Source organism: Trichosurus vulpecula, chromosome 1 (genome assembly GCF_011100635.1).
Source record: "Trichosurus vulpecula isolate mTriVul1 chromosome 1, mTriVul1.pri, whole genome shotgun sequence".
NCBI classification, from domain to species: Eukaryota; Metazoa; Chordata; class Mammalia; order Diprotodontia; family Phalangeridae; genus Trichosurus; species Trichosurus vulpecula.
This window is the reverse complement of record NC_050573.1, coordinates 430,928,868-430,949,849: the sequence shown is the minus strand read 5'-3', so window position 1 is coordinate 430,949,849 and position 20,982 is coordinate 430,928,868. Positions and strand designations below refer to the sequence as shown.

Genomic DNA, 20,982 nt, shown 5'->3' with positions numbered 1-20,982 from the left:
TAAAAGGAAAAAAAGCTAAAGGAATAATATCGAGCAGATGTGGAAGAGAGAGACCAGACTGCTGTCTGCATTTAATTACCTAGAGAAAAGATTGTCTTCCAGTCTTCTCTCCAGGTAAGAATCTCTCTCTCTCTCCCCCCTCTTCTTTCTTTGCTCAGACATATTCTGTACTTGGTTATTTAGAGGCAGTAACCAAAGGAAATGGAATTTACATTCGTAAGCCCCCTTTCCCTGTGAGGTCTAGTTGCATCTTGCAGCATGGAACTATGATGAATTATAGCAAAAAAAAAAAAAAAAAAAAAAAAAAGCAGGAACAAACAGATGAGCCAAAGAGCTAAGGAAAATGAAATCAACGGAGGATTGGATATACCACACTGACTACAAAAATGCACAGAGGTTGTTGCTGGGGGCTAGTCCAAGTCATTCCTAAAATAGGAGAAGACTTAATAATTACATATAACAAATATGTAGCAAAGTGATTTATCTCATTAGGTATGTGATGCTGGCAGAAGGTTAAGTTCTCCAAAATCTTTTCACAAGTTGATGGCATATATCTTTAGTGCCCACAAACAACATTCTATAAGCATTCAAAATAGTTACAAAAATGGAGCTGTGAATGGATTTTACATGTAAATTGTAGGATTCATTAAGGAAAAATTGTGATTACAAGTACATTTATTAAAAAAATGTCAAGAAATGCAAACTAAAGAGAAAAACACCATTGGAACATGACAATTCTGAGTACTCTCTGGAATGTTTTCCAGATTATGATAAAGTATTGAAGACTGAAATCAATATCTAAAGAATCTTTGTGGAACTTTCTTCCAGTTCATACACAGAAACTGTCATGGACTTAACTTTGTCTCAACACTTTCTTGGTAATCCCAACAAGCACTTATTAGAAAGTATTCCTCAAAAATTTAAGTTGTTTCAGGCCTTTGTTTCATTAAAGCAGCTAAAAAAAGGAATCAAGCAGATGGAGTACGTGCTTAAGAGAGGACAAGCATGCCCTGCTTTCTAGTAAGCAAAAAATGGCACCAGCAGATAAAGTCAGGCAGGCATGGGAACAGATTCAAAGAACAGAAACCACAGACTTGCTTTTTTATGAATGACAGTGTTTGAGAATGTGACCCCTCTTAACTTCTCCATACCCTCAATGTATGAGTTGCTTCGACCCAGACGAGAACAGCAACAAGTTTCTACAGGACCTCACTTCACACCTCCATTTTCTTTCTCATTATCTCAGAGATTACAAAGCACATTTCAGCAGCATTTTGCATTCATCTAACCTTTGCCACACAAACCACATTAATATAGCGAGACAGGTTTATGTACCTCACACATCAGGCCCTATCAGGAAACTTGGTAGTGGCAGCTGGATAAGGACATCATACCTTACTGAACTTGTTCTAAAAACAATAGCAGCCAAACCACTCATCTTCTCACACTTTGGAATGACCTTGGCCCATGGCAGCGCCATTTTTAGAGGCAGCAGATTGTGTCACTGTAGGTGTAGTCTGTAGGACACGCTAATGGGCTGTGTGGCATGCCATACATTTTAATAGTGTTCTTAGAAATTCTAGCTAGATCTGCATGGACTCCAAATGGCTATTGAGAAGGGGAGAAGGCAAGGTGCGGTGCTTAACTTGAACTGCCTAGTTGCTTTTAGCAAGCAGAATGATGGCTTAGCTGCCAGAAAAAACCCAAAACTTAGTAGTCTCCTCCCGTGTTCTCTAGAACACCAAGTATATCATAGACATTCAAGTAATATAATCAGAAGAAACTTTTTGGTCTGGTACTACAGAATATAAGCCTCTAGACCAAAAAGAAAAAGAAACCTTAAGTAAACATAAAATTAGTTTTACTTATGAAATTCAGGGAAGAATTTCCTGATATAATAATTCTCATCTTTCTCTTTGAAACTGCTTTTTAAAATAATCCACAGTGTTCTAATTTTTTTTTTGAGGTCATTGCTCCCATTCAAACTAGAGGATTGTAAGGCGTTCTAAAGAAAACTCATTGTGGCCTAAACATGCTGCTCCTATCTTACTTCCAAGGATTTTTACAAAAGTACACTTTGCACAGTGAAAGGAATTTAACTCCAAATTCAAATGAGTTTTTAACAGTTTTGACAGAATTGGAACCAACTGATCACCCAGTCAGTGCTGACCTTCTCAAACTGCACATCTGTTTTCTAGGGTTTAAGACACAGTGCTACTGAATCTCATTGGTGCAGTAATGCTCCCACATGTATGTGCTGAACTACACCCAAACAGCATTACATTCAATCATCTCATTAGCTTTAAATAGCTCGCAAAAATCAGCATATGCCGCAACAGACATTCAGGAAGGCTCTCGTTGGATTTTATTTCTGTGGGTATGTCTTAAGTAACTTTCAACTTTTGGGGTTGAAGAGACAAAACTCAGTTGGTACAACGTGTGAGTGGTTACATGCAGACAGGAATAAAAACTATTTTCATTCAGAATCAGTCATACAAAATGCTAAGTTAGAAAAAAACATCATGGAAAGCTTGGACTACTCAGTATCATCCAAATCATTTACTTACTTCATTGCGCAATTCATAAAAAAGCTAAATTCAAAACCAGACAACAGGTTCATAAAATACTTTTCACACCCCTGAGTGATGCTTTTGGGAACAATGGCTTTTTATAAGGCCATTTGGACTGCCATCACTTTTCCAGTGAGTTTTGGTAAGCAATACTATCTTTTTATCTTCTTTCTTTTTTCTCCCGCATGATCTTTTTGCTTTCTTCTCTTCTTCTCTTATTCACTGGATTCCGGGGATCATAGATTTCAAAAGTGTCTTCATCCTGCATGCTTGCATCTTTCACCTTTCTGCTTTTATCCTCAAACTGAAGCACATGTGACATCCTAGGGAGAGAGAGAGAGAGAGAGAGAGAGAGAGAGAGAGAGAGAGACGGTTCAATGATTTTGGCGTGACAGAATTGAAGTCTGAAATTCTACACTACACTATCCTTGGCATAACACACTGCAACTATACTGGCACAGAACACAAAGATGGGCTTATTGTTTACTGGTGCTTTATACCACATGGCAACCGACTTCTCTGAAAACACTTAAATTTAAAAAATATGTTTGGAGCTTGTTCCCCTGGTTTTTATTTCGAGCAGTGACCCCCTTTGCCTTATTTTTCATTTGAGGCACCTTTCCTGCTGGAAAAACAAAACAAAACAAAGCAAAGCAAAGCCCTCCTATCCTGGAAATGAAACCATCCATTGTCCTGTTTTGCGAACTTCCTTTAAAGGCTGCATTCAAGCAGGCACATGTAGACTGTCCACACCAGGGCCTTCTCTTTCAATAGTTAATTGGGTCAGAGGTAGGGAATGTACTATAAAAATTCAAAACTGATGCCCAAATTTAAGAACTGGGCAACGCTGGCTTCATGATGACTTCCTTTTAAGGGGAAATGGATTTTTCCCATGTAAAAGGAGATGTTCTGGCAATGTTTTCTGGGATGATTTCCTCTTCTTAGCATCAATTAAAGCAAATTCAATGATCCTGATATTTTTCTACTTTATCAAATTCTAACTGGCTTAAGGCATCAACACGTGCTTGAGTTAGAAGTACTTATAAGCTGGCTATACTTAGCAGCAGGAACATCTGCAAGGGCTCAGCTCGCTCCCATTAGGAAGTGTCAGTGCTCTGGGAATAAGAGGGGAGAAGTCAAAGGATCAAAATAAAAAGATACATTTTTGGGAAGACTAAGTCTCCCCTATGCTGGAAGTGCAGTGACCACTCATAGGCTGATCCCACTGTGGATGGGCACAGGAGCTTTGGCCACTATTTTCTGACCTGGTTAAGTTCATTCCTCTGTAGACAGCCTGGTGGCTCCGGGGCTCATCATATTGATACTAGACAGTGCAGACACCTACCTGATCAGACCAGAGCAGGTCAGAATTCCTGCACTTAAGAGATTTGTTACTTTGAGCCTCTTTGGGGAGCAGGAATTACAGGTGTGAGCCACCATGCCCGGCCCAAGGGACCAAATTTAAGGGCAGTAAAGTAAGCATGACCAAATGTAGAACTTTTAAGATGTTTTCATTAGTTACCTAAATGATGGTTTTTACCTATGCTTTTACATGACTCAAAAAGCTGGGATAGATGTGGTATAACCTTATATTTTCAAAACTGCCTGTAAGATTACGACACTCATCACTCGCTTTGTGACTTTTCAGACAGAGTCTGAATTATATATTATACTGTATTATATATTAATCCCACCCTTCACTTTCCAAAGAATAGAGATCATTGAGGCTGTGCTGCTGATAGTACTTCTGACACCACAGAAAACAACTTTATTTGGAAATAGTCATAATGCTTATTGTGTCTTGACACCCTAGCCACCACCTCCAGCAATAAATATTGCCCCACTACCAATGACGGACAGATAAGACCAAGAGCCCCAGGGATAGTGCTCTTCCTCTACCTCCCCCCAACCACCAGTCCTGTTTCCAGCCCTGCTGCCACAGCCACTGTCCAGCATAGCAACCTTTGTGAAGATTTGGTAATTCAATTCAATCAACAGTTATTAAGTGCCTACTATGAGTCCTGGCAACCACATCTCCAGGTAATGCAGCCCTCACCTAAGCCATATTGCTGAGGAATATTGTCAAAGGGCTCAATGTCAGAAATAGATATGGTTTTATCTACGGAAATGACATAAAGAGATGCATTAGCATCTGCTTTGTCAGTATGCCCTAAGAACCATAGGACCTTTTATCTAGCATGCAGCTGAGACCACCTATGTGCTGTTTCCTGTATCAGAATGAGATCCTTGAGAATAGTCTTTCTTCTTGCTTTTTCATTTGTATTTCCAGTGCTTTGTACATGATAAGCAATGAATAGATGTTTTTCACCCATTCATTCATGGTTGAGATTTACTTGTTTTTCAGATTCATTTCTTTGTGAGGAAGTTCATGGCAAACTGCTTCCTCCCAGGGTGTGGATACATATAAGGCCTTGAGACACTCTTTAAAGACAGTACATCATGGAGGTCTTCCATCAGCACCTCTCCTTCTGAGAGGGATCCTGAGTATTACTTTCCATCTCCCCTGGGCTCCTGTCTTGGTACTGCTTGAGCTTCCTGGATAGTGACCAAAAATTCAATGATGTCTCAGCCTGTCTTTCCAGTTAATCAGTCTCAGTTCTCACCTGTAAACTTTCCTGCATCCAGTTGTCCAGTTGATTCTTCCTCTACATCCTCCCCCCACTCCCCACCCTCCACCTCTCCATGCAAACCCAGTGAAGATCCTTGGCCCTTGACCTGTTCTTGTCTTGGCCTTGGCTGACTGAGATTCTCTTGGTATCAATTTCCACTATTACCTAACTAAGCTCCTATTCAAAGCCCTCTCATGAACTCAGCCATAATTTCTCTATCCTGGCCCTCCACTTTGGCCACACCTCCACATGACAAATCAGCATTACTTCCCTGACTCAGCTTGCCTTGTGTTTTGGTAGGCAAGTTCCAGAGTAAGCTCCTGCATTCAGCCTAGGTGAGCTCAGCCCCTTCTGGGCAGAATCATGCCCACAAAAGCAGAGAGGGTGCATGGGGGCAGGCCAAGAAGCAGGGGTGTCCTCTAATGAATGCTTAAGACATTTTATAAAAATATCTGCCATAGCTCCTCTAGTAATCTCACAGTTACAACAAGGTGTTATTGAGAGATTGTGGCAACTTTAGAGAATGTTTTAGCCATCATGCCACTCTGAAGGAGATAGCTGCTATAATCTCCCTCTTTCAAAGGTATCACTGGTTGCCCAGGATAAAGAAAACCTTACAATGTTTACCTTCCTCAGTATCTACGTATAATTTAATGGTACTTTTGGGATTAAAGTGATTAAAGCATAAGGATAAAGGATAAGCAATATCCTATTAATTTTTTAATTTCCCCAGTACTTAAAATCTCTCCCCTCACTCCCCTCAAAAGCATAAAAAGCTTTATTATAATATTAATTTATACCAGGGAATTGACATGTTAAAAAATGTTGTGTGTACCAATTAAATGTAAAACAAGACACTCCCTGAAATATGGTATAGTATCTCATATTTGTTGGATTTGGCTGGCTCCTGAACAAAACAAGAAATCTAGAAACGCCAACAGCAGCACAAGGTGCACAAGGGGGAAAAGATTTTCTTATACTACTTGTACAAAATACAAACCCCTAAATTAAAGTAGCCTTCTTTTTCAACTGTTTGTTTCATACACGGCTGTACTAAACATGTCCAACATTTTGATTAATAACAAACCTAAGCCCAGAGGAAAGTAGGGGCTATCAGCTTACAGACTACTTCAGGTTTAATATTATAATGCTTAGCATGGATGGTTACTCTGCAATAATATTTAATCTTTTCCTTAATAAAAATAAAAGCATAATCAAAATGGCTTCATAATGTTTATCTTTCAACATGTTTGGGTCACTTCATTTTAAAAAGCCAAAACAAAATCGCTCTTGTGATTTTCAGCATAATAAACTCCTGCTCTGTGAGCCTTTATAAATCACAGACACAGTGAATTGAAAGCACGCCCACATTTTACAATCTCCTAGGAGAATACACATGCAGACTGGCTACAGAGACTTGTTCTCATACATAAAGGTCTGGTAGTTTACAGTCTTGTATGTACCAATAACCCAATGCTACCCATATGGGGCTTGAGATGGCTGATCTAAAATTTAGTCCAATGATAGCAATTAACCCTTCTGAGACCCAGGGATACAAATCAATCTTTTATATCTGAAAATATTAAGGACTACTTCTAACAGTGAATAGTTCATTTAACAAGTGACTTTTTTTTTTTTTTTACCAAAGACAAAAGAACTTGCATGTATCTTTCAAACTGAGCACAATAAAAATGGGTATCATAGTCTCAAATGCTCAGAGAAACAGCATGGCAGAGAGCAGAAAACTGGACTCAAGCTCAGGAAGAGATGGACTCACATAATGGATCTAGACCCTATCTCCTATAATCTTCATAATCTCAAACTTCTACTCAGAGGTGAGTATATCACAACTCCAAAGAGTGCTCCAGATTCCCAAAGACTCTTTGCTAGGGTGAATGATGGGGACTGAAAACTTCAAGATTGCCCAAAGTCTCAGAAATGGATTCATAAGCAAGGCATCACTTTTCCAAGTACCACAGGGTTTTGAATAATCTCATCAAATAGTCTTATCTAATTTTTGAGGTCTCCCACAAGGGTTGTGAAATAGATTGGGATAGGAAGATTAGTATTAATGGGAAAGAGTGGAGAGGAATACATGTATTACCTTTAAAATATTTCAAGGCTCTTATTTCTCTCATTTTACTTCCTCAGCTGAGACTACCTTTAAAAGTCAGTGACAGAAAAAAAAATCATCTCTGTGTGGTCAATCCTTATGATGAGCCTATCTAAAAATGGCTAGGCTGGCGTTTAGACTCTGAGTCTGTCTTCTGAGCCTGCCTAGCTTGGAAGGACCTGTCAGAATTGGCACGCTGTCAGCACCGCCTCTGACTAGCAAAAGTTCCAAGTCGACATAATCCTATGAGGCAATGGAGTAGAGGCATCTTTTCACATTGTAACACTTCAGTCTTTTAACATTGTAACACTTCAAAAAGAAAGGGGAAAATATCTGACAGAGGAAGGTAAGTTGTAAGACTATGGGTTCTTTCTTAGACTTGCTCTATATCAAAACAAATCTCATTAAGTTATTAAAAACAGTTCTAATGGTAGTACCATTCACTAATATTCTTACCATTTAGCAGAGTTCCATTCACTCAAAAGACTAACTCAGATTTTATTTCTCTTGGCCCACACTGATCCCGCTTTTCTTGGAATCATTATTGTACTTGTAGCCAAAATCAGCATAATGTTTAATTGTTTTCTGTTTCATGTCTGCTAGTTTTTGCCTTTTCCTGATTGTAAACTTTTTGAAGGCATTTCATCTACTCCTTGAACATAGCCTAGCCATTTTTAGATAGGCTTATCACCAGTATCACCCACACAGAGATGGATGAATTTTTTCTGCCACAGCGACTTATAATCTCTGCTAAGGCAAGATAAGAGAAATAAGAGCTTTGAAACATCTTGAGGACCCATACTGCACAAACCACTATGTGCTAGACCCCAAGGAGAGGGAGAGGAAGACCAAGGTATAAAAATGAAAAGGATCTGTTCCAGATGAAAACGGATTTGTGATCTCATAAGAGAGATAAAGATGGATACAGAAATAAACATAACCTGAAGTGTGACAGGTACTTAAGAGAGGAACAAACACCCTGAGTTAAGAGGAAGGATCATTTTTGACTGCTTAAGGTATGGGAATCAGTGAAAGCTTTTGTAGAAAAGGTGGTATTTGAGCCAAGCCTTGAAAAATGGGTAGGACTTTAAGGGGTAGTCGCATGGAAGAAGGAAATTTAAGGCTCAGAGGGACGCTACTCTGATATCTTATCAGGTGAAACACCTTTACTAGGTGCAAGAAGTCCTTAATTTGGAAGGAGCAAAATGCTTCTAGTCCTTGGATGAAATTAAATTACAGTACAAAGAAAGTGCTTTAGGATTGCTTGCAGAGTTGGTGATGCTCTGTGGAGCTTGTACACACACTCATAGTCACACCCACACCCACACACAGACATTTTGGAATTAAAGATTCCAGTAGTGAGCCAGTCTAGAGAGAGTAGCTTCAGCCAATCAGAGAATCATGTGGAGAGAGGGGGAAAGAGAAGATAAAAGCCTCTTTTTCCTCCTTTCCCACCTCATGGACCAGAGGAAGACCTTGTAAACTCTGGGGCCAAAAGATGGAATGGCAATAGTTGACGGGATCTGTTTTAGGAGGTAGGAACAAACTAGAAACACTGAAAAAAGGCAGCTTTAGCACCCTACAAGGAGCCCGGCAGAAAGTTAACATGTGCGTAAGATGAATTTCATGAAGACTCTATAAAAAAAAGAAAAAGAGGAATGAGAAGCTGAAAATTACCCTTTTGCCACAGAAGCTCTCTAAGCCTGAGCCCATGTTCTGCGGGTCCCTTTTGTGTGTTCCAGATTCTTGGGGAGGGGGATGTTTGTGCCACCTCTTCTTAAGATACTACTTTAGTAAACACAGGTTTTAAAAGCAAGCCTGGCTAGTTAATTGGTATCAACCAATAATCAATGGGAGGACACTGGTGTAGGTTCACGAACAACAGAATTAAAAAACAGCCCCCAACCCTTCAGGGTGACTTCTAGAACTCTGAGGGGAGAAGTAGCCACCCTCAGGTGACTCAGACTACCAGTGGGGGGTGCAAAAGAAGCCCCAGAGCACATAATACACATTCAACTTCCTTTTACCTTCCCAAGGTCTCAAACTGCCAACTAAAGAGCAAAGGTGAGAATACGTTGGAACCACACACACCAGGAGTGAATCTATAAATGGCTGAATGTGGGTTTATGATTTCACATTAAAAAAGAAACATAAATTATTTTCATTTTATCAGTGATTTTTTGATATAACTAAGAGTTAACTACACATGTATAAAGCAAATGATTTTTTTAAAAGAAGTGAAGATGTAATGTAACTTTTCCCCCAACCACCAGTAGAACCGATAATCTGTAAATCTCTTTTGGAAGATATATTCCTTTGAACATTTTTATCATCTGCCACTTAGTTTCATTTTGGGATCTCTTTCAGATGGTGATCAGTGGATTCTTTCAATTTTTATTTTACCTTAAGATACTGGGGAGTTTTCCTTGATAATTTCTTGAAATATGATGTCTAGGCTCTTTCTTTGATTATGGCTTTCAGGTAGTCCACTATTCTTAAATTACCTTTCCTGGATCTATTTTCTAGGTCAATTGTTTTTCCAATGAGACATTTCACATTTTCTTCATTTCCCCCCTTGTTCTTTTGACTTTGTTTTATTGTTTCTGGATGTCTTATGAAGTCATTAGCTTTCACTTGTGCAATTCTATTTTTTAAGGAAGTATTTTCTTTTTTTTTTCTTACTATAATCTCTAGACGCTGCACCCCTCAGCTGCCTCTCAAGGCATTCTTCTCCTCATTGGCTTTTTGGAGCTCTTTTACCATTTGAGTTAGTCTATTTTTTAAGGTGTTGTTTTCTTCAGTATATTTTTCAGTATTTTTTTGGGTCTCCTTTAGCAAGTCATTGACTTGTTTTTCATGGTTTTCTCACATCCTTCTCATTTCTCTTCCCAATTTTTCCTCTACTTCTCTAACCTGCTTCTCCAAATCCTTTTTGAGCTCTTCCATGGCCTGGGACCAGTTCATGTTTTTCTTGGAGGCTTTTGGTGTAGGCTCTTTGACTTTGTTAACTTCTTCTGTCTGTATGTTTTGGTATTCTTTGTTATCAAAGAAAGAATCCAAAGTCTGAGATTGAATCTGGGTGCGTTTTCGCTGCCTGGCCATATTCCCAGCCAACTAACTTGACCCTTGAGTTTTTCAGCGGGGTATGACTGCTTGTGGACTTAAGAGAACTATGTTCCATGCTTGGGGGGATGCGCCAGCTGTGCCACGTCAGCACTCCTCCTTCCCCAAGAACTTCCAACCCGGACTGGACTTAGATCTTCAGCAGGCTCTTTACTCCTGCTCTGACCTGCCACTTAATTCCTCCCACTAGGTGGGTCTGGGGCCAGAAGCAACTGCAGCTGTACTTCTGTAGCTGCCCCACCTCCACTACCCCCGGGGCGGTAGCCGAGCTGCCAACTCCTTTCACTCCCACAGCTTTTCCCACTAACCTTCTCTGTTGTCTTTGGTGTTTGTGGGTTGAGAAGTCTGGTAACTGCTGCAGCTCACTGATTCAGGGTGCTAGGGCACACTCCACCCGGCTCCTGGTCTGGTTGTACCTCGCCACTCACGCTGGGCTCTGCTCTGTTCTGGTCCCAGCTCCGTGCGGGATAGACCTCACCAAGAGACCATCCAGGCTGTCCTGGGCTGGAGCCCTGCTTTCCTCTGCTGTTTTGTGGGTTCTGCAGTTCTAGAATTGGTTCAGAGCCATTTTTTGTAGGTTTTTGGAAAGACTCAGCCGCCATCTTGGCTCCGCCCCTCTGCCTCTACAGGAAGTATTTTCTTCAGTGATTTTTTGTACCTCTTCCTCCATGTGGCCAATTCTATTTTTTAAGGAGTTATTTTCATCAGTGAAATTTTGTACCTCTTTCCATTTAGCCAATTGCATTTTTAAGGTATTGTTTTCTTCATCAGTATTTTTTGTGTCTCTTTAGTCAAGCTGTTAACTATCTTTTCATAATTTTCTTCCTTCTGTGTCATTTCTTTACCTAATATTTCCTCTACAACTCTTATTTGATTTTGAAAAATTTTTTTAGCTCTTCCAGGAATTCTTGTTGGGTTCGTGTCCAATTCACATCCCCAACCCGCCCCACCGCCCCCCCCCCCCCAACCCGTGAGGCTTTGCTTGTAGCTGTTTTGACTTCACGGTCATTTTCCATACTGTATCGTTATTTTCCCTGTCATCATAGTAGGTTTTTATGATCAGGTTCTTCTTTTGTTGTTCACTTATTTTTCCACCCTGTTTCTTGGTTTGGAACTTTATATTAAAGTTGGGAAGCCACAGAGCTGGCATGGTAGGGGGGGAGAGGTACTGCCTCCAGCTTCTGTTTTCAGAGCTAGCTCTGGGGGTTTGGAAGTTTTTGTAATTTGGGATAGGTATGGTAATTACTCTCTTGGTCTGCACTCTGGTCCTTAGCTGGGAAAAGCTCCACATCCCTTAGGATTGCAATCAATACTGCTTCTCAGGGCCCCTCCTCCCTTGGGACTGGAAATGATACTGTTCCTCAGGGTCCCTGATCCCTTGTGACCGAAAGCACTATTGTTCCTCAGGGCTCCTGCTCCCTCTTGACCAAAAGTGCTCCTGTCCACCCATGAACTATGTCCCAGAAGTAGGCAGAGGCAATGGAGTTGTCAAACAGTGTTTGGTTCTGCACCCAGTGCTAGCACAGCCTCCACCCCTGTGGTGCTGCAACTACTCTGCCATTTTGTCATTTAGTTTCAAGACAGTAGAATCAAAATAATTCAAACTTAAGATACATCTTCTTGATAACTTTTTAATAGAGGCATTTTTTTTTCTCCTAAAAACCAGCCAACTCCTTAAAAGTTATCACAGACACAGAGAGGAGAATAATGTGTTAAGTACTTAAGTACTAGAGTTCTTGTAGAAATGTTGCTTGGTCTAGTTAGCAAAGAGCTGGATAGATGCATAGGACGTTACTATCAAACTGACCTACTAGTGTGTTTTGTGCATTTATAATCAATTCTCAATTATCTGGAATAATTCAGGAAATCATAAAAAAGAACAATAATCCAGAAATCATATTTTGTGTGTGTTATGTGTACGTGTTTAAATACTGTCATATACTGAGTCACTCATGTATTCATTATTTCTAAATTTGGCTGCAACTTTTAGACCATATTGACAAAAGGGAAGCAGCTTAATGACCAAGGCTGCCTATTGTTCTTCAAATCAATTTAAGGGCATCAGGAAATAGGTTTAGGGCTAATGCTGGTTGTCTTGGAAGGTTGGAAACTGGCCTAGGTATGGTGAAAGAAAGAAGGATGGGGCATCTTGTTCCGTGGAACTGAGACCAGGCAGAGTAGCAGATGCAAAGTGGAGTTATTCCAGTCATGAGCCCCTTCTCATTAAGTCTCAGTGACAGCTTTGTTGTTGTTGTTCAGTTGTTTCAGTTGCATCTGACTCTTCATGATCCCATTTGAGGCTTTCTTGGCAAAGATACTGGTTGTTGTTGTAGCTTAGGGTCATTCAGCTAGTGTCTGAGGCCACATCTGAACTCAGAAAGATGAATCTTCCTGACTTCAGGCCCAGCACTCTATCCACTGAACCACACCTAGCTGACCTCAGTGACAGTTACTGAACTAGAATTTTCTTGGTTGTGTTGTGGTTTTTAGTTTATCATGTTTCTCCCTACTTTGTCCATTTGAATAGACTTTATGGCTGGCTTTCTTTTTTGATATTGTCTCTTGTGAATTAACAATCCTCTCTACTGATGGTCTTCCTTTGTTGTACTTTAATATTCTCTTTAACATTTGTTTGGGCAGATATAAATGGACATCTTTCTTTCCCTCTCTTTTAAAGTCCTCTTTTTTTACATTCATATTAAACATATTTTCACAATAGTCATTTTGTAAAAAAGAATTAGAACTAATGGGAGGAACCATGAAAAAGAAGAAACAAAACAACACAAGAAAAGGAGAGCAAATAGTATGCTTCCATCTGCATTCAGACTCCAACGTTCTTTCTCTGGATGTGGATAGCATTTTCTATCATGAGTCTTTTGGAGTTGTCTTAGATCCTTGCATTGCTGAAAACAGCCAAGTCTATCAAAGTCAGTCAATGCACAATGTGGCTGTTACTGTGTACAATGTTCTCCTAGTTCTGCTCATTTCATTTAAGTCCTCTTGATCACATTTACAAGACTCTAAACAAATCTATTATTAGTGACTTTAGGTAGCTCCATATCTAGCCTAGAGAGCCCATTGTTCTCACTTTTCAGACACTGCAGAAATCCGAATCCAGTTCTAAGGCATCTTTTCTTACCTAGCTGTTCATTCCCTAAATTTGTCTTTCTCAAGTGTCAACAGTAGTGTCAGTACCATCTCTTCTCTTCTTGCTTAGTACTTCATAATCACTAGTAATGCTTGTTGAGGTCCTTCTGGTAATATCATTTGTAATCAAAGTAATCAGCAAGAGTAAGATACTAATCCAGCCTGACAAGTCTTAGGAGGTTGTCACATACTGGATATATGTCCCAGATCTTTCTCCTGTTTGTGTTGACAGTCACTAGTCACCACTATTTGTGTCTTCTTCTTTAGATCGTTACCAGTATGATTCCTCTTAACTGGCGACACCTAAGGATCCACAGCCTTCTTCCCTAGAGAAAAAATCCCACCCAAAACTCCCCAATTTCTACTGTGTTTTCAGCTAACTGCTTTAACCACTCAGCATCAAATGCTCAGTTGTGACACAAGTTAGGATTCTTCTTTGCCTCTTCAGATTTCCTGCCCTCCTGACCCCAAACCATGTTATTCATTCTTTTAAAGAAAACTTTATACTCTTTGTTACCCTGGAGAGAACAGAGGTGTTCTTCTAGGTCAGGCAGGCCTGTTCTCCTCTAAGAGAGTCAAGTCTTTGCAAATTCTCCTTGTCCACCCTCCTTCCTGGTTCCTGATGCTCAAGAATCACAGTCCCCTGTCATTCTTTTGGGTAGAGCTTGTGGCTGGCTCTTCTGTGGAACTGCCAAGTCACACTGCCTATTCCTTGAGCTGGGGGACTCAGATCCTGCATGTTCCCAAGATAAAGTTTAATTTATTTCTTTTGGGCTTCCTGCCTTCTTGAGGATGCTCACTCACTAGGCTGCCTTTGATTAGCAATGAGTAGATTCCTGCCAAGTGCTAATACAAACAGAAGCTGTCCTTACATGTCCTCTGGGCCAGGGTCTCATGCAGGAACCAGATTACCAGCAAAGCTTTATCTAAGTGAATATTGTAATTGCTTCCTCCTTTTCTTTTCTTACCAATGTACTTTATTTCCATATGTTTCCCTGGTTGTTAACACTTTTCCAAAAGTACAATAAGCACAATTATTTTCTGATGCTTGTTAGACTTAATTGAGTTTCAAATTCTCTCTCCCTCCTGCCCCTCCCCTCTTCTTGAGAAAGTAAGCAATTTGATATTGATTATACATGTGAAGTCATACAAAACACATTTCCATATTATCCATGTTGTAAAAAAAAACAGACAAAAATAAAACAAGAAAATAAAGTTAAAAAAAAGTATGATTCAAGCTGTATTGAGAGTTCAACAGTTCTCTCTCTGGAGGTAGATAGCATTTCTCATCATGAGTCCTTTGGAACTATCTTGGATCATTGTCTTGATCAGAATAGCTAAGTCTTTTACAGCTGATCATTCTTACAATATTGCTGTTACTATGTACAATGTTTTTGTAGTTTTGCTTACTTCACTTCGCACAAGCTGATAGAAATATTCCCAGGTTTTTCTGAAACTACCTTGCTTGTCATTTCTTATAGTTCAACAGTATTCCATCTAATCATATACCACAACTGTTCAGCCATTCTCCAACTGATGGGTATCCCCATTTTCAATTCTTTGCCACCACAAAAAGAGTTGCTATAAATATTTTTGCACAAATATGGCCTCTTTCCTTTTCTTTGATCTCCTAGGGGATCTCCTAGTAGTGGTATTGCTAGGTCAAAGGGTATCCACCGTCTTACAGCTCTTTGGGCATAGTTCCAAATTATTCTCCAGAATTGTTGGATTAGTTCACAGCTCTACCAATAGTGCATTAGTGTACCAATGTTTCCACATCCCCTCCAGCATTTGTCACTTTCCTTTGTTGTCGTGTTAGTCAATTGATAGGTCTGTGATGGTATCTCAGAATTGTTTTAATGTGCATTTCTCTAATCAGTAATGATTTAGAGTTCTTTTTCATATGACTATTGATAGCTTTGATTTCTTCTTCTGAAAATGCCTGATTACATCTTTTGACCATTGATCCACTAGGGAATGGCTCTTTCCTTTATAAATTTGGCTCAGTTCCCTACATATTTGAGAAATGAGGGCTTTATCAGAGAGACTGGTAAGCCATTTTTCCCCAGTTTCCTGTCTTTGGCTGCATTAGGGTTTTATTTATTTATTTATTTGTTTGTTTGTTTTTGTGCAAAAGCTTTTTAATTTCATGCAATCAAAATTACTGATTTTACTTCCTGTGATCCCCTCTCTCTCTTGTCTGGTCATAAACTCTTCCTTATCCATAGATCCGATAGGCACATTTTTCCATGCTCCCCTAATTTGCTTATGATAACACCCTTTATGTCTGAATCATTTATTCGTTTTGATCTTATCTTGGTATATAGTGTAAGATGTTGGTCTATTCTTAGTTTCTGCCAAACTGCTTTCCAGTTTTCCCAGCAATTTTGAATCAAATGGTGCATTGTTATCTCCAAAGCTAGGGTTTATCAAACACTAGATTACTGTTGTCATTTACTACTACGTATTGTGTCTCTCTAGTCTATTCCACTGATCCACCACTCTGTCTGTCAGCCAGTACCAGACTGTTTTGATGATTAGTGCTTTGTAATATAGTTTGGAATCTTGAACTGCTAGGCTGCTTTGCTTCACATTGTTTCTTCATTGATATTTTTGATCTTTTGTTCTTGCAGATGAATTTTGTTATGTTTATCCTAATTCTTGAAAAGACAAGTGTTCAAGTCAAAAATATCTAGTCATACAACTTTTCCTCTACCATCTCAATATTCTCTGAGACATTACCATCACTTAAAACTACATTCAATATCATGGTCATAGCTATCATAATTGATAAAAGTATTTTAGTTCCTACAGAAAAGTTGAATATGGAATTTTATTAAGTGATACCACTGTTTTAGTCCTTGAAAAATTAAGAGGCATATTTTCAAAGGTGACAAACAGCTTGCTTTTCATAGGGGAAAAGTATGTTGAAGTCTACCTCAACCTAGGCTCCAAAAAAGTTTTGGCTTTCAGGGAGGCCAATAGGAAGGAAAAAAAAAAAAGTAATACTCCCTAGTGAGAATCTGTTATGTACCAAAATTATCTCGCCTTCTCCACTGACTTCTGCACAGCTAACACCTGTTGGCCTGGAGAAGGTCCAGTGATACTCTAATGTCATGACTGAGCACTTGAAGCAACAGACAGTTGTGGACTGGACAGATTCTCTAAATGTTACCTCCCATTTCAGATTTGCTAATTTTTTTCTTCTAATTTTGAAGTAGTACTTCTATTAAAAATTGCTCAGTCAGAACAGAATAAATTTTAATGATTTCCTTTGCATGAAACTGAGTGAAGTGAGGGAAACATGATGGCATAGAGATAGGAAAATAATAGGACTTGCTTCAGGGATTTTATACAACGGACTTTGGTACCTCTTTTTTGTGCAACAAGCACTTCATGAATATAAAGTCATATTAGAGCTATAAAACATACTATTATGGAACTGATGAAAATGACCGGAAGAGCTGGTTCATTCTGAGAAAAAATAAGTAAACAATTTCTACAGCTGCATTATCACTACTCATTTATTCCCCAAAGAAGACGAAGCAAAGTATACAGGATGTTACGATTATCATTCAGGAAAACTAAGTTGAATTTCCAAAACCAATAAAGCATCAACTCACTTCCCATTCTTGGAATAGACATACCCTACTGTCCACAAACTTCAATTCTTTCTATCCTGAAAATGTTCTTTATGGGAAACTACATTTTATCGTCTCTTTTAACAAAGTGAGAGAGGGTAGGGTCTATGCAACTTGTGCAAAATCTGTGTCTCAGCTCAATAATGGTAGTGGGAGTAATTGAAGCAGTAAAAGTAAACAGGTAAAGTGATCTGTTCAAGGCCATCGTGTTTCTCTGGAAGACAAATGATCACGTTGGCTGAAAGCAGAAATCCACCTACCTCTAGAGAACCAGAGGAAAAAAATGTAACTTGGTGACCAACCACATCACTTCTATAGGAGGTGGTGTGATGCTGTAAAAAGACCACTGAACTTGGACTCAGATGGTATGAATTTGAAGCTCCATTCTGCCACTTATTAATAAATACCAGTATGATTCAAGTCAACCAACAGACAGTCTGACATGTCCCAGAAGCACCTGGAACTTAATCAGTCCAAAACAATTCATTATCTTTCCTCCCTGAACCCACCCTTTTACAAACTTCTCTATTACTGTTGAGAGCAAAACCATCCTTTTAGCCACCAGATTCCTCACTCTCACTAATTCCACATTTCCAATTAACTGCCAAATCTTGCCATTTCTCTCAGTACAAAATCTTCCAGATAGGTTCTATTCTCTTTACTCATATGGCCATGGTCCTAGTTTATACCTTCATCACTTTTCACCCGAACACTGCAACAGTCTTCTATTTGTTCTCTGTTTCAAGTCTCTCTCCACTCCAACTCATCCACCAAAGGGGCTTTCCTGAGGCACAGGTCTGAACATGTCATCCCACCGCTCAACAGAATCCAGGGGCTTCCTATTACCTCTAAGGTCAAATATAAACTCTGTTATTTAAAGCTTTTACAACCTGATCTTTCCTACCTTTCCAGTCTTCTTACTCATTATTCTCCTTTGTGCACTCTACAGTTCAGCCACACTGGCCTAGATACTGTTTCTTACATGTAATGATCCACTGCCTGTCTACATGCCTTTGTACAGACTGTGCCCCATTTCTGCAAGGACCCTCCTCCTTACCTTCACCTTTAAGAATCTCTGGGCTCATTCAACATTCAGCTTAAGTGCCACTTCCTATAAGATGCCTTTCCCAATCCCACCAGATCGTAGTGCCTCCCCTACCAAGTTTGCCCAGCATTTGGTTTATGTGTTGTATATACCTAATTATGTACATATTTTCTCTCTCATTAGAATGAAAGCTCTTTGAAGGAAGGGACTGTTTTCTTTTTCTCTTTTTGGTATTTTCAGCACTTGGTACAATGTTTGGCAGATAGTAAGCACTTAATGCTTGTTGACTGATTTACAAAATGAGGATGCTGGGCTAGGTGACCTCTATGGTCCCCTCCTGTCCTAAATCTGTGATCTTCAACACATTAAATTACTATCTTGTGTCCTGACAGAAGTCTTCATTTTATGCACTCTCATTGTAACTCCATTAGTCAGATGCTATTTCTAACATAGGGTCATACACTTTAGAGACTTAATAAATATTTGTTCTTAGCTACATTCCCACTTGAGAGGAAATGAGAGGTGGTTAATAGCAGAGATCTATAAATGCTAAAGGGAGTGGTTCAAATGGTAGTGAATGTTTCTAACAAATATAGTGAAATAACAAATTATGGCGATGAACAGAAAGTATGAATTATGTAAAATGTGACTAAGCAAAAAATTCTATCCTCCTTAGCCTATCCTAAAATGAGCCATGTGCTTACCTCCTATGTTTATAAAGCTGTGGGCATTAGGCATGTTCTGATAGAGGACTGGAGGTAAGTGAAATGTGTTTTGGGCAACACTTAGGATATTCAAACACCTAGGATGAGTGTGGCCATAACATTTTTGATTCTTTCTACTCTGTAACTCACCCTGACCTGGAAATGATGATAGGAAAATTACCAGAGGTTGTCTTTTATAGGTCTGGAGCCATCAGAACAACTCAGCTAACCAATTTAATCAGTGAAGAATTACTGATTGCTTGTTTAACTGCTCTGTGGAATACAAAGAAGTATATATACAAGTATATACATATAGTCTCTACTCTCAGGGAGCTTGTAGTTTGGTTAAAGAGAAAATTCTTCACTGAATATTTGCTAAATAACACAAATAAATTTGACACAAGAAAAAATACCAACAAAATTGTTAATCAGTAAAGACAATAATACAAGGGATGGCAGTAGCCAGTGCATGATTAATTTCCAAGTAAGTGGCATAGACAATGAACATTCAAAGAAGGGGAAGAGAGACCACTATTGACTGAAGTAGTCTTGGAAAGCTTTATAAAGAAGATATTTGAGCTAGGTAGGACTGGGTAGGACTTTTGGCTGGATAAAGGGTACGGAGATTCCCTCCTCATTTGTAGAATGAGGAGTTTGGATTGGCTGGTCTCTGAGGCCTAATTCTTGAGAATCACAATTTTACCTTAAAGTTATAATGTTATTTAAAACATATATGAGCTCAAGAGTGTTCTCTGAAGACAAGGGTCTTCAGGGGGTCTACAGGGGGTCATTGCTGCTTAATGCAAGGTAAAACTTTCTAACAATTAGAATTATCCCAGAGTGGGATGGGCTGGCTCAGGAAGCAATGTATAACATTTCCTATGACTGGAGGGCTTTAAGAAAAGGCTGAATTACTATTGGTTATGTAGGTTGTAAAGGATTTCTTGTTCAGATGTGAATAGATGGATGGCTTCTGAGCTCCCAACCAATTCAGACTTATCTGTGAGGAAACTATCCTAGGTAGGGGGAACAGCATGATCAAAGGCCCAGAAGAAGGAAAACAATTTTTTTTGTGTATATGTGGTGCGGAGAGGTGGGAGGTTGGACTGAGGATGATTAGGGAATGTGATGAATAGAATACGGCAGCTAAAGACTCTTCAGGGGATTGCTGGGAGAATAGAAAGCTAGGTTGGAATCTGCTTATGGAAGGCCATAAGGTCATACATTTGGATTTTATCTTGCAGGTAACAGGGACCCAATCAAAGTTTTGTTTTATATTTGTTTTTGTTTTTTTAAATCAGGAGAGTAACACCATTAAAGCAATGCCTTAGTAATATTGCTTTGAAGAACTTGGAAGGGGAAGGTCCTGAAGGCAAGAAAATCAGTTAGGAAACTACTAAAGTACTTCAAATGTGAAATAAGGACTAGGCATTGAGTGGTGCCGGTGGTCTGGAAAGAAAGAGATGGGTAGTAGCACAGAAGGTATGTCAGTGTTTTGTTAAGAAATGGCAGGTATTAAAGTGGAATTCAAAGGCTGTGTACTGTTAGATGGCCTTGACAAAAGTTCAGGTTTCCGATGCCACTAAAGAGAAAGATGTGAAAATAAAATCCTGTTATGGAACTTTTAATGTTACAGTGAGGTAGCTGCCATAGGTCACTATGTACAAGGGACATGATTTTACCTCCAGTGTAACCAAAACAATAGTGCTTTCTATTTAATGACAGTCTAATATGGCAAACGATCTCAAATGATCAATGTGGGTACTTCCTTCATAACTGCAGACCACAACCAATTTACACCTTTCCATCTTGCATGATTCTGGTCTGTGCCCTTCCATAAATCTTTCATGGAGGATACAGCAATGCACCAGATGTAACTTGATAATTTTTCTTTGGCTCTTAATATTTTTGTGGCTACCAATGCAATATCTGAGCTATTCATCTGTTAGATCTCACTCTTATTACACAATTGGTTCACCATTTCTAGTTATACATGCCCTCATTGGAGG

At 39.3% G+C, this 20,982-nt stretch overlaps 1 protein-coding gene across 1 annotated transcript in view; it reads right to left on the bottom strand.

Moving 5' to 3' along the window:
• Positions 1 to 2,342: 2,342 nt before the first annotated feature.
• Positions 2,343 to 20,982, bottom strand: part of CWC27 (CWC27 spliceosome associated cyclophilin) — a 270,179-nt gene continuing 251,539 nt past the window's right edge. The window contains exon 14 of the mRNA XM_036742097.1: positions 2,343 to 2,893. Coding sequence (XP_036597992.1) covers positions 2,731 to 2,893 — 163 coding nt within the window. The 3' untranslated portion in view covers positions 2,343 to 2,730. The remainder of the gene's footprint in view (positions 2,894 to 20,982) is intronic.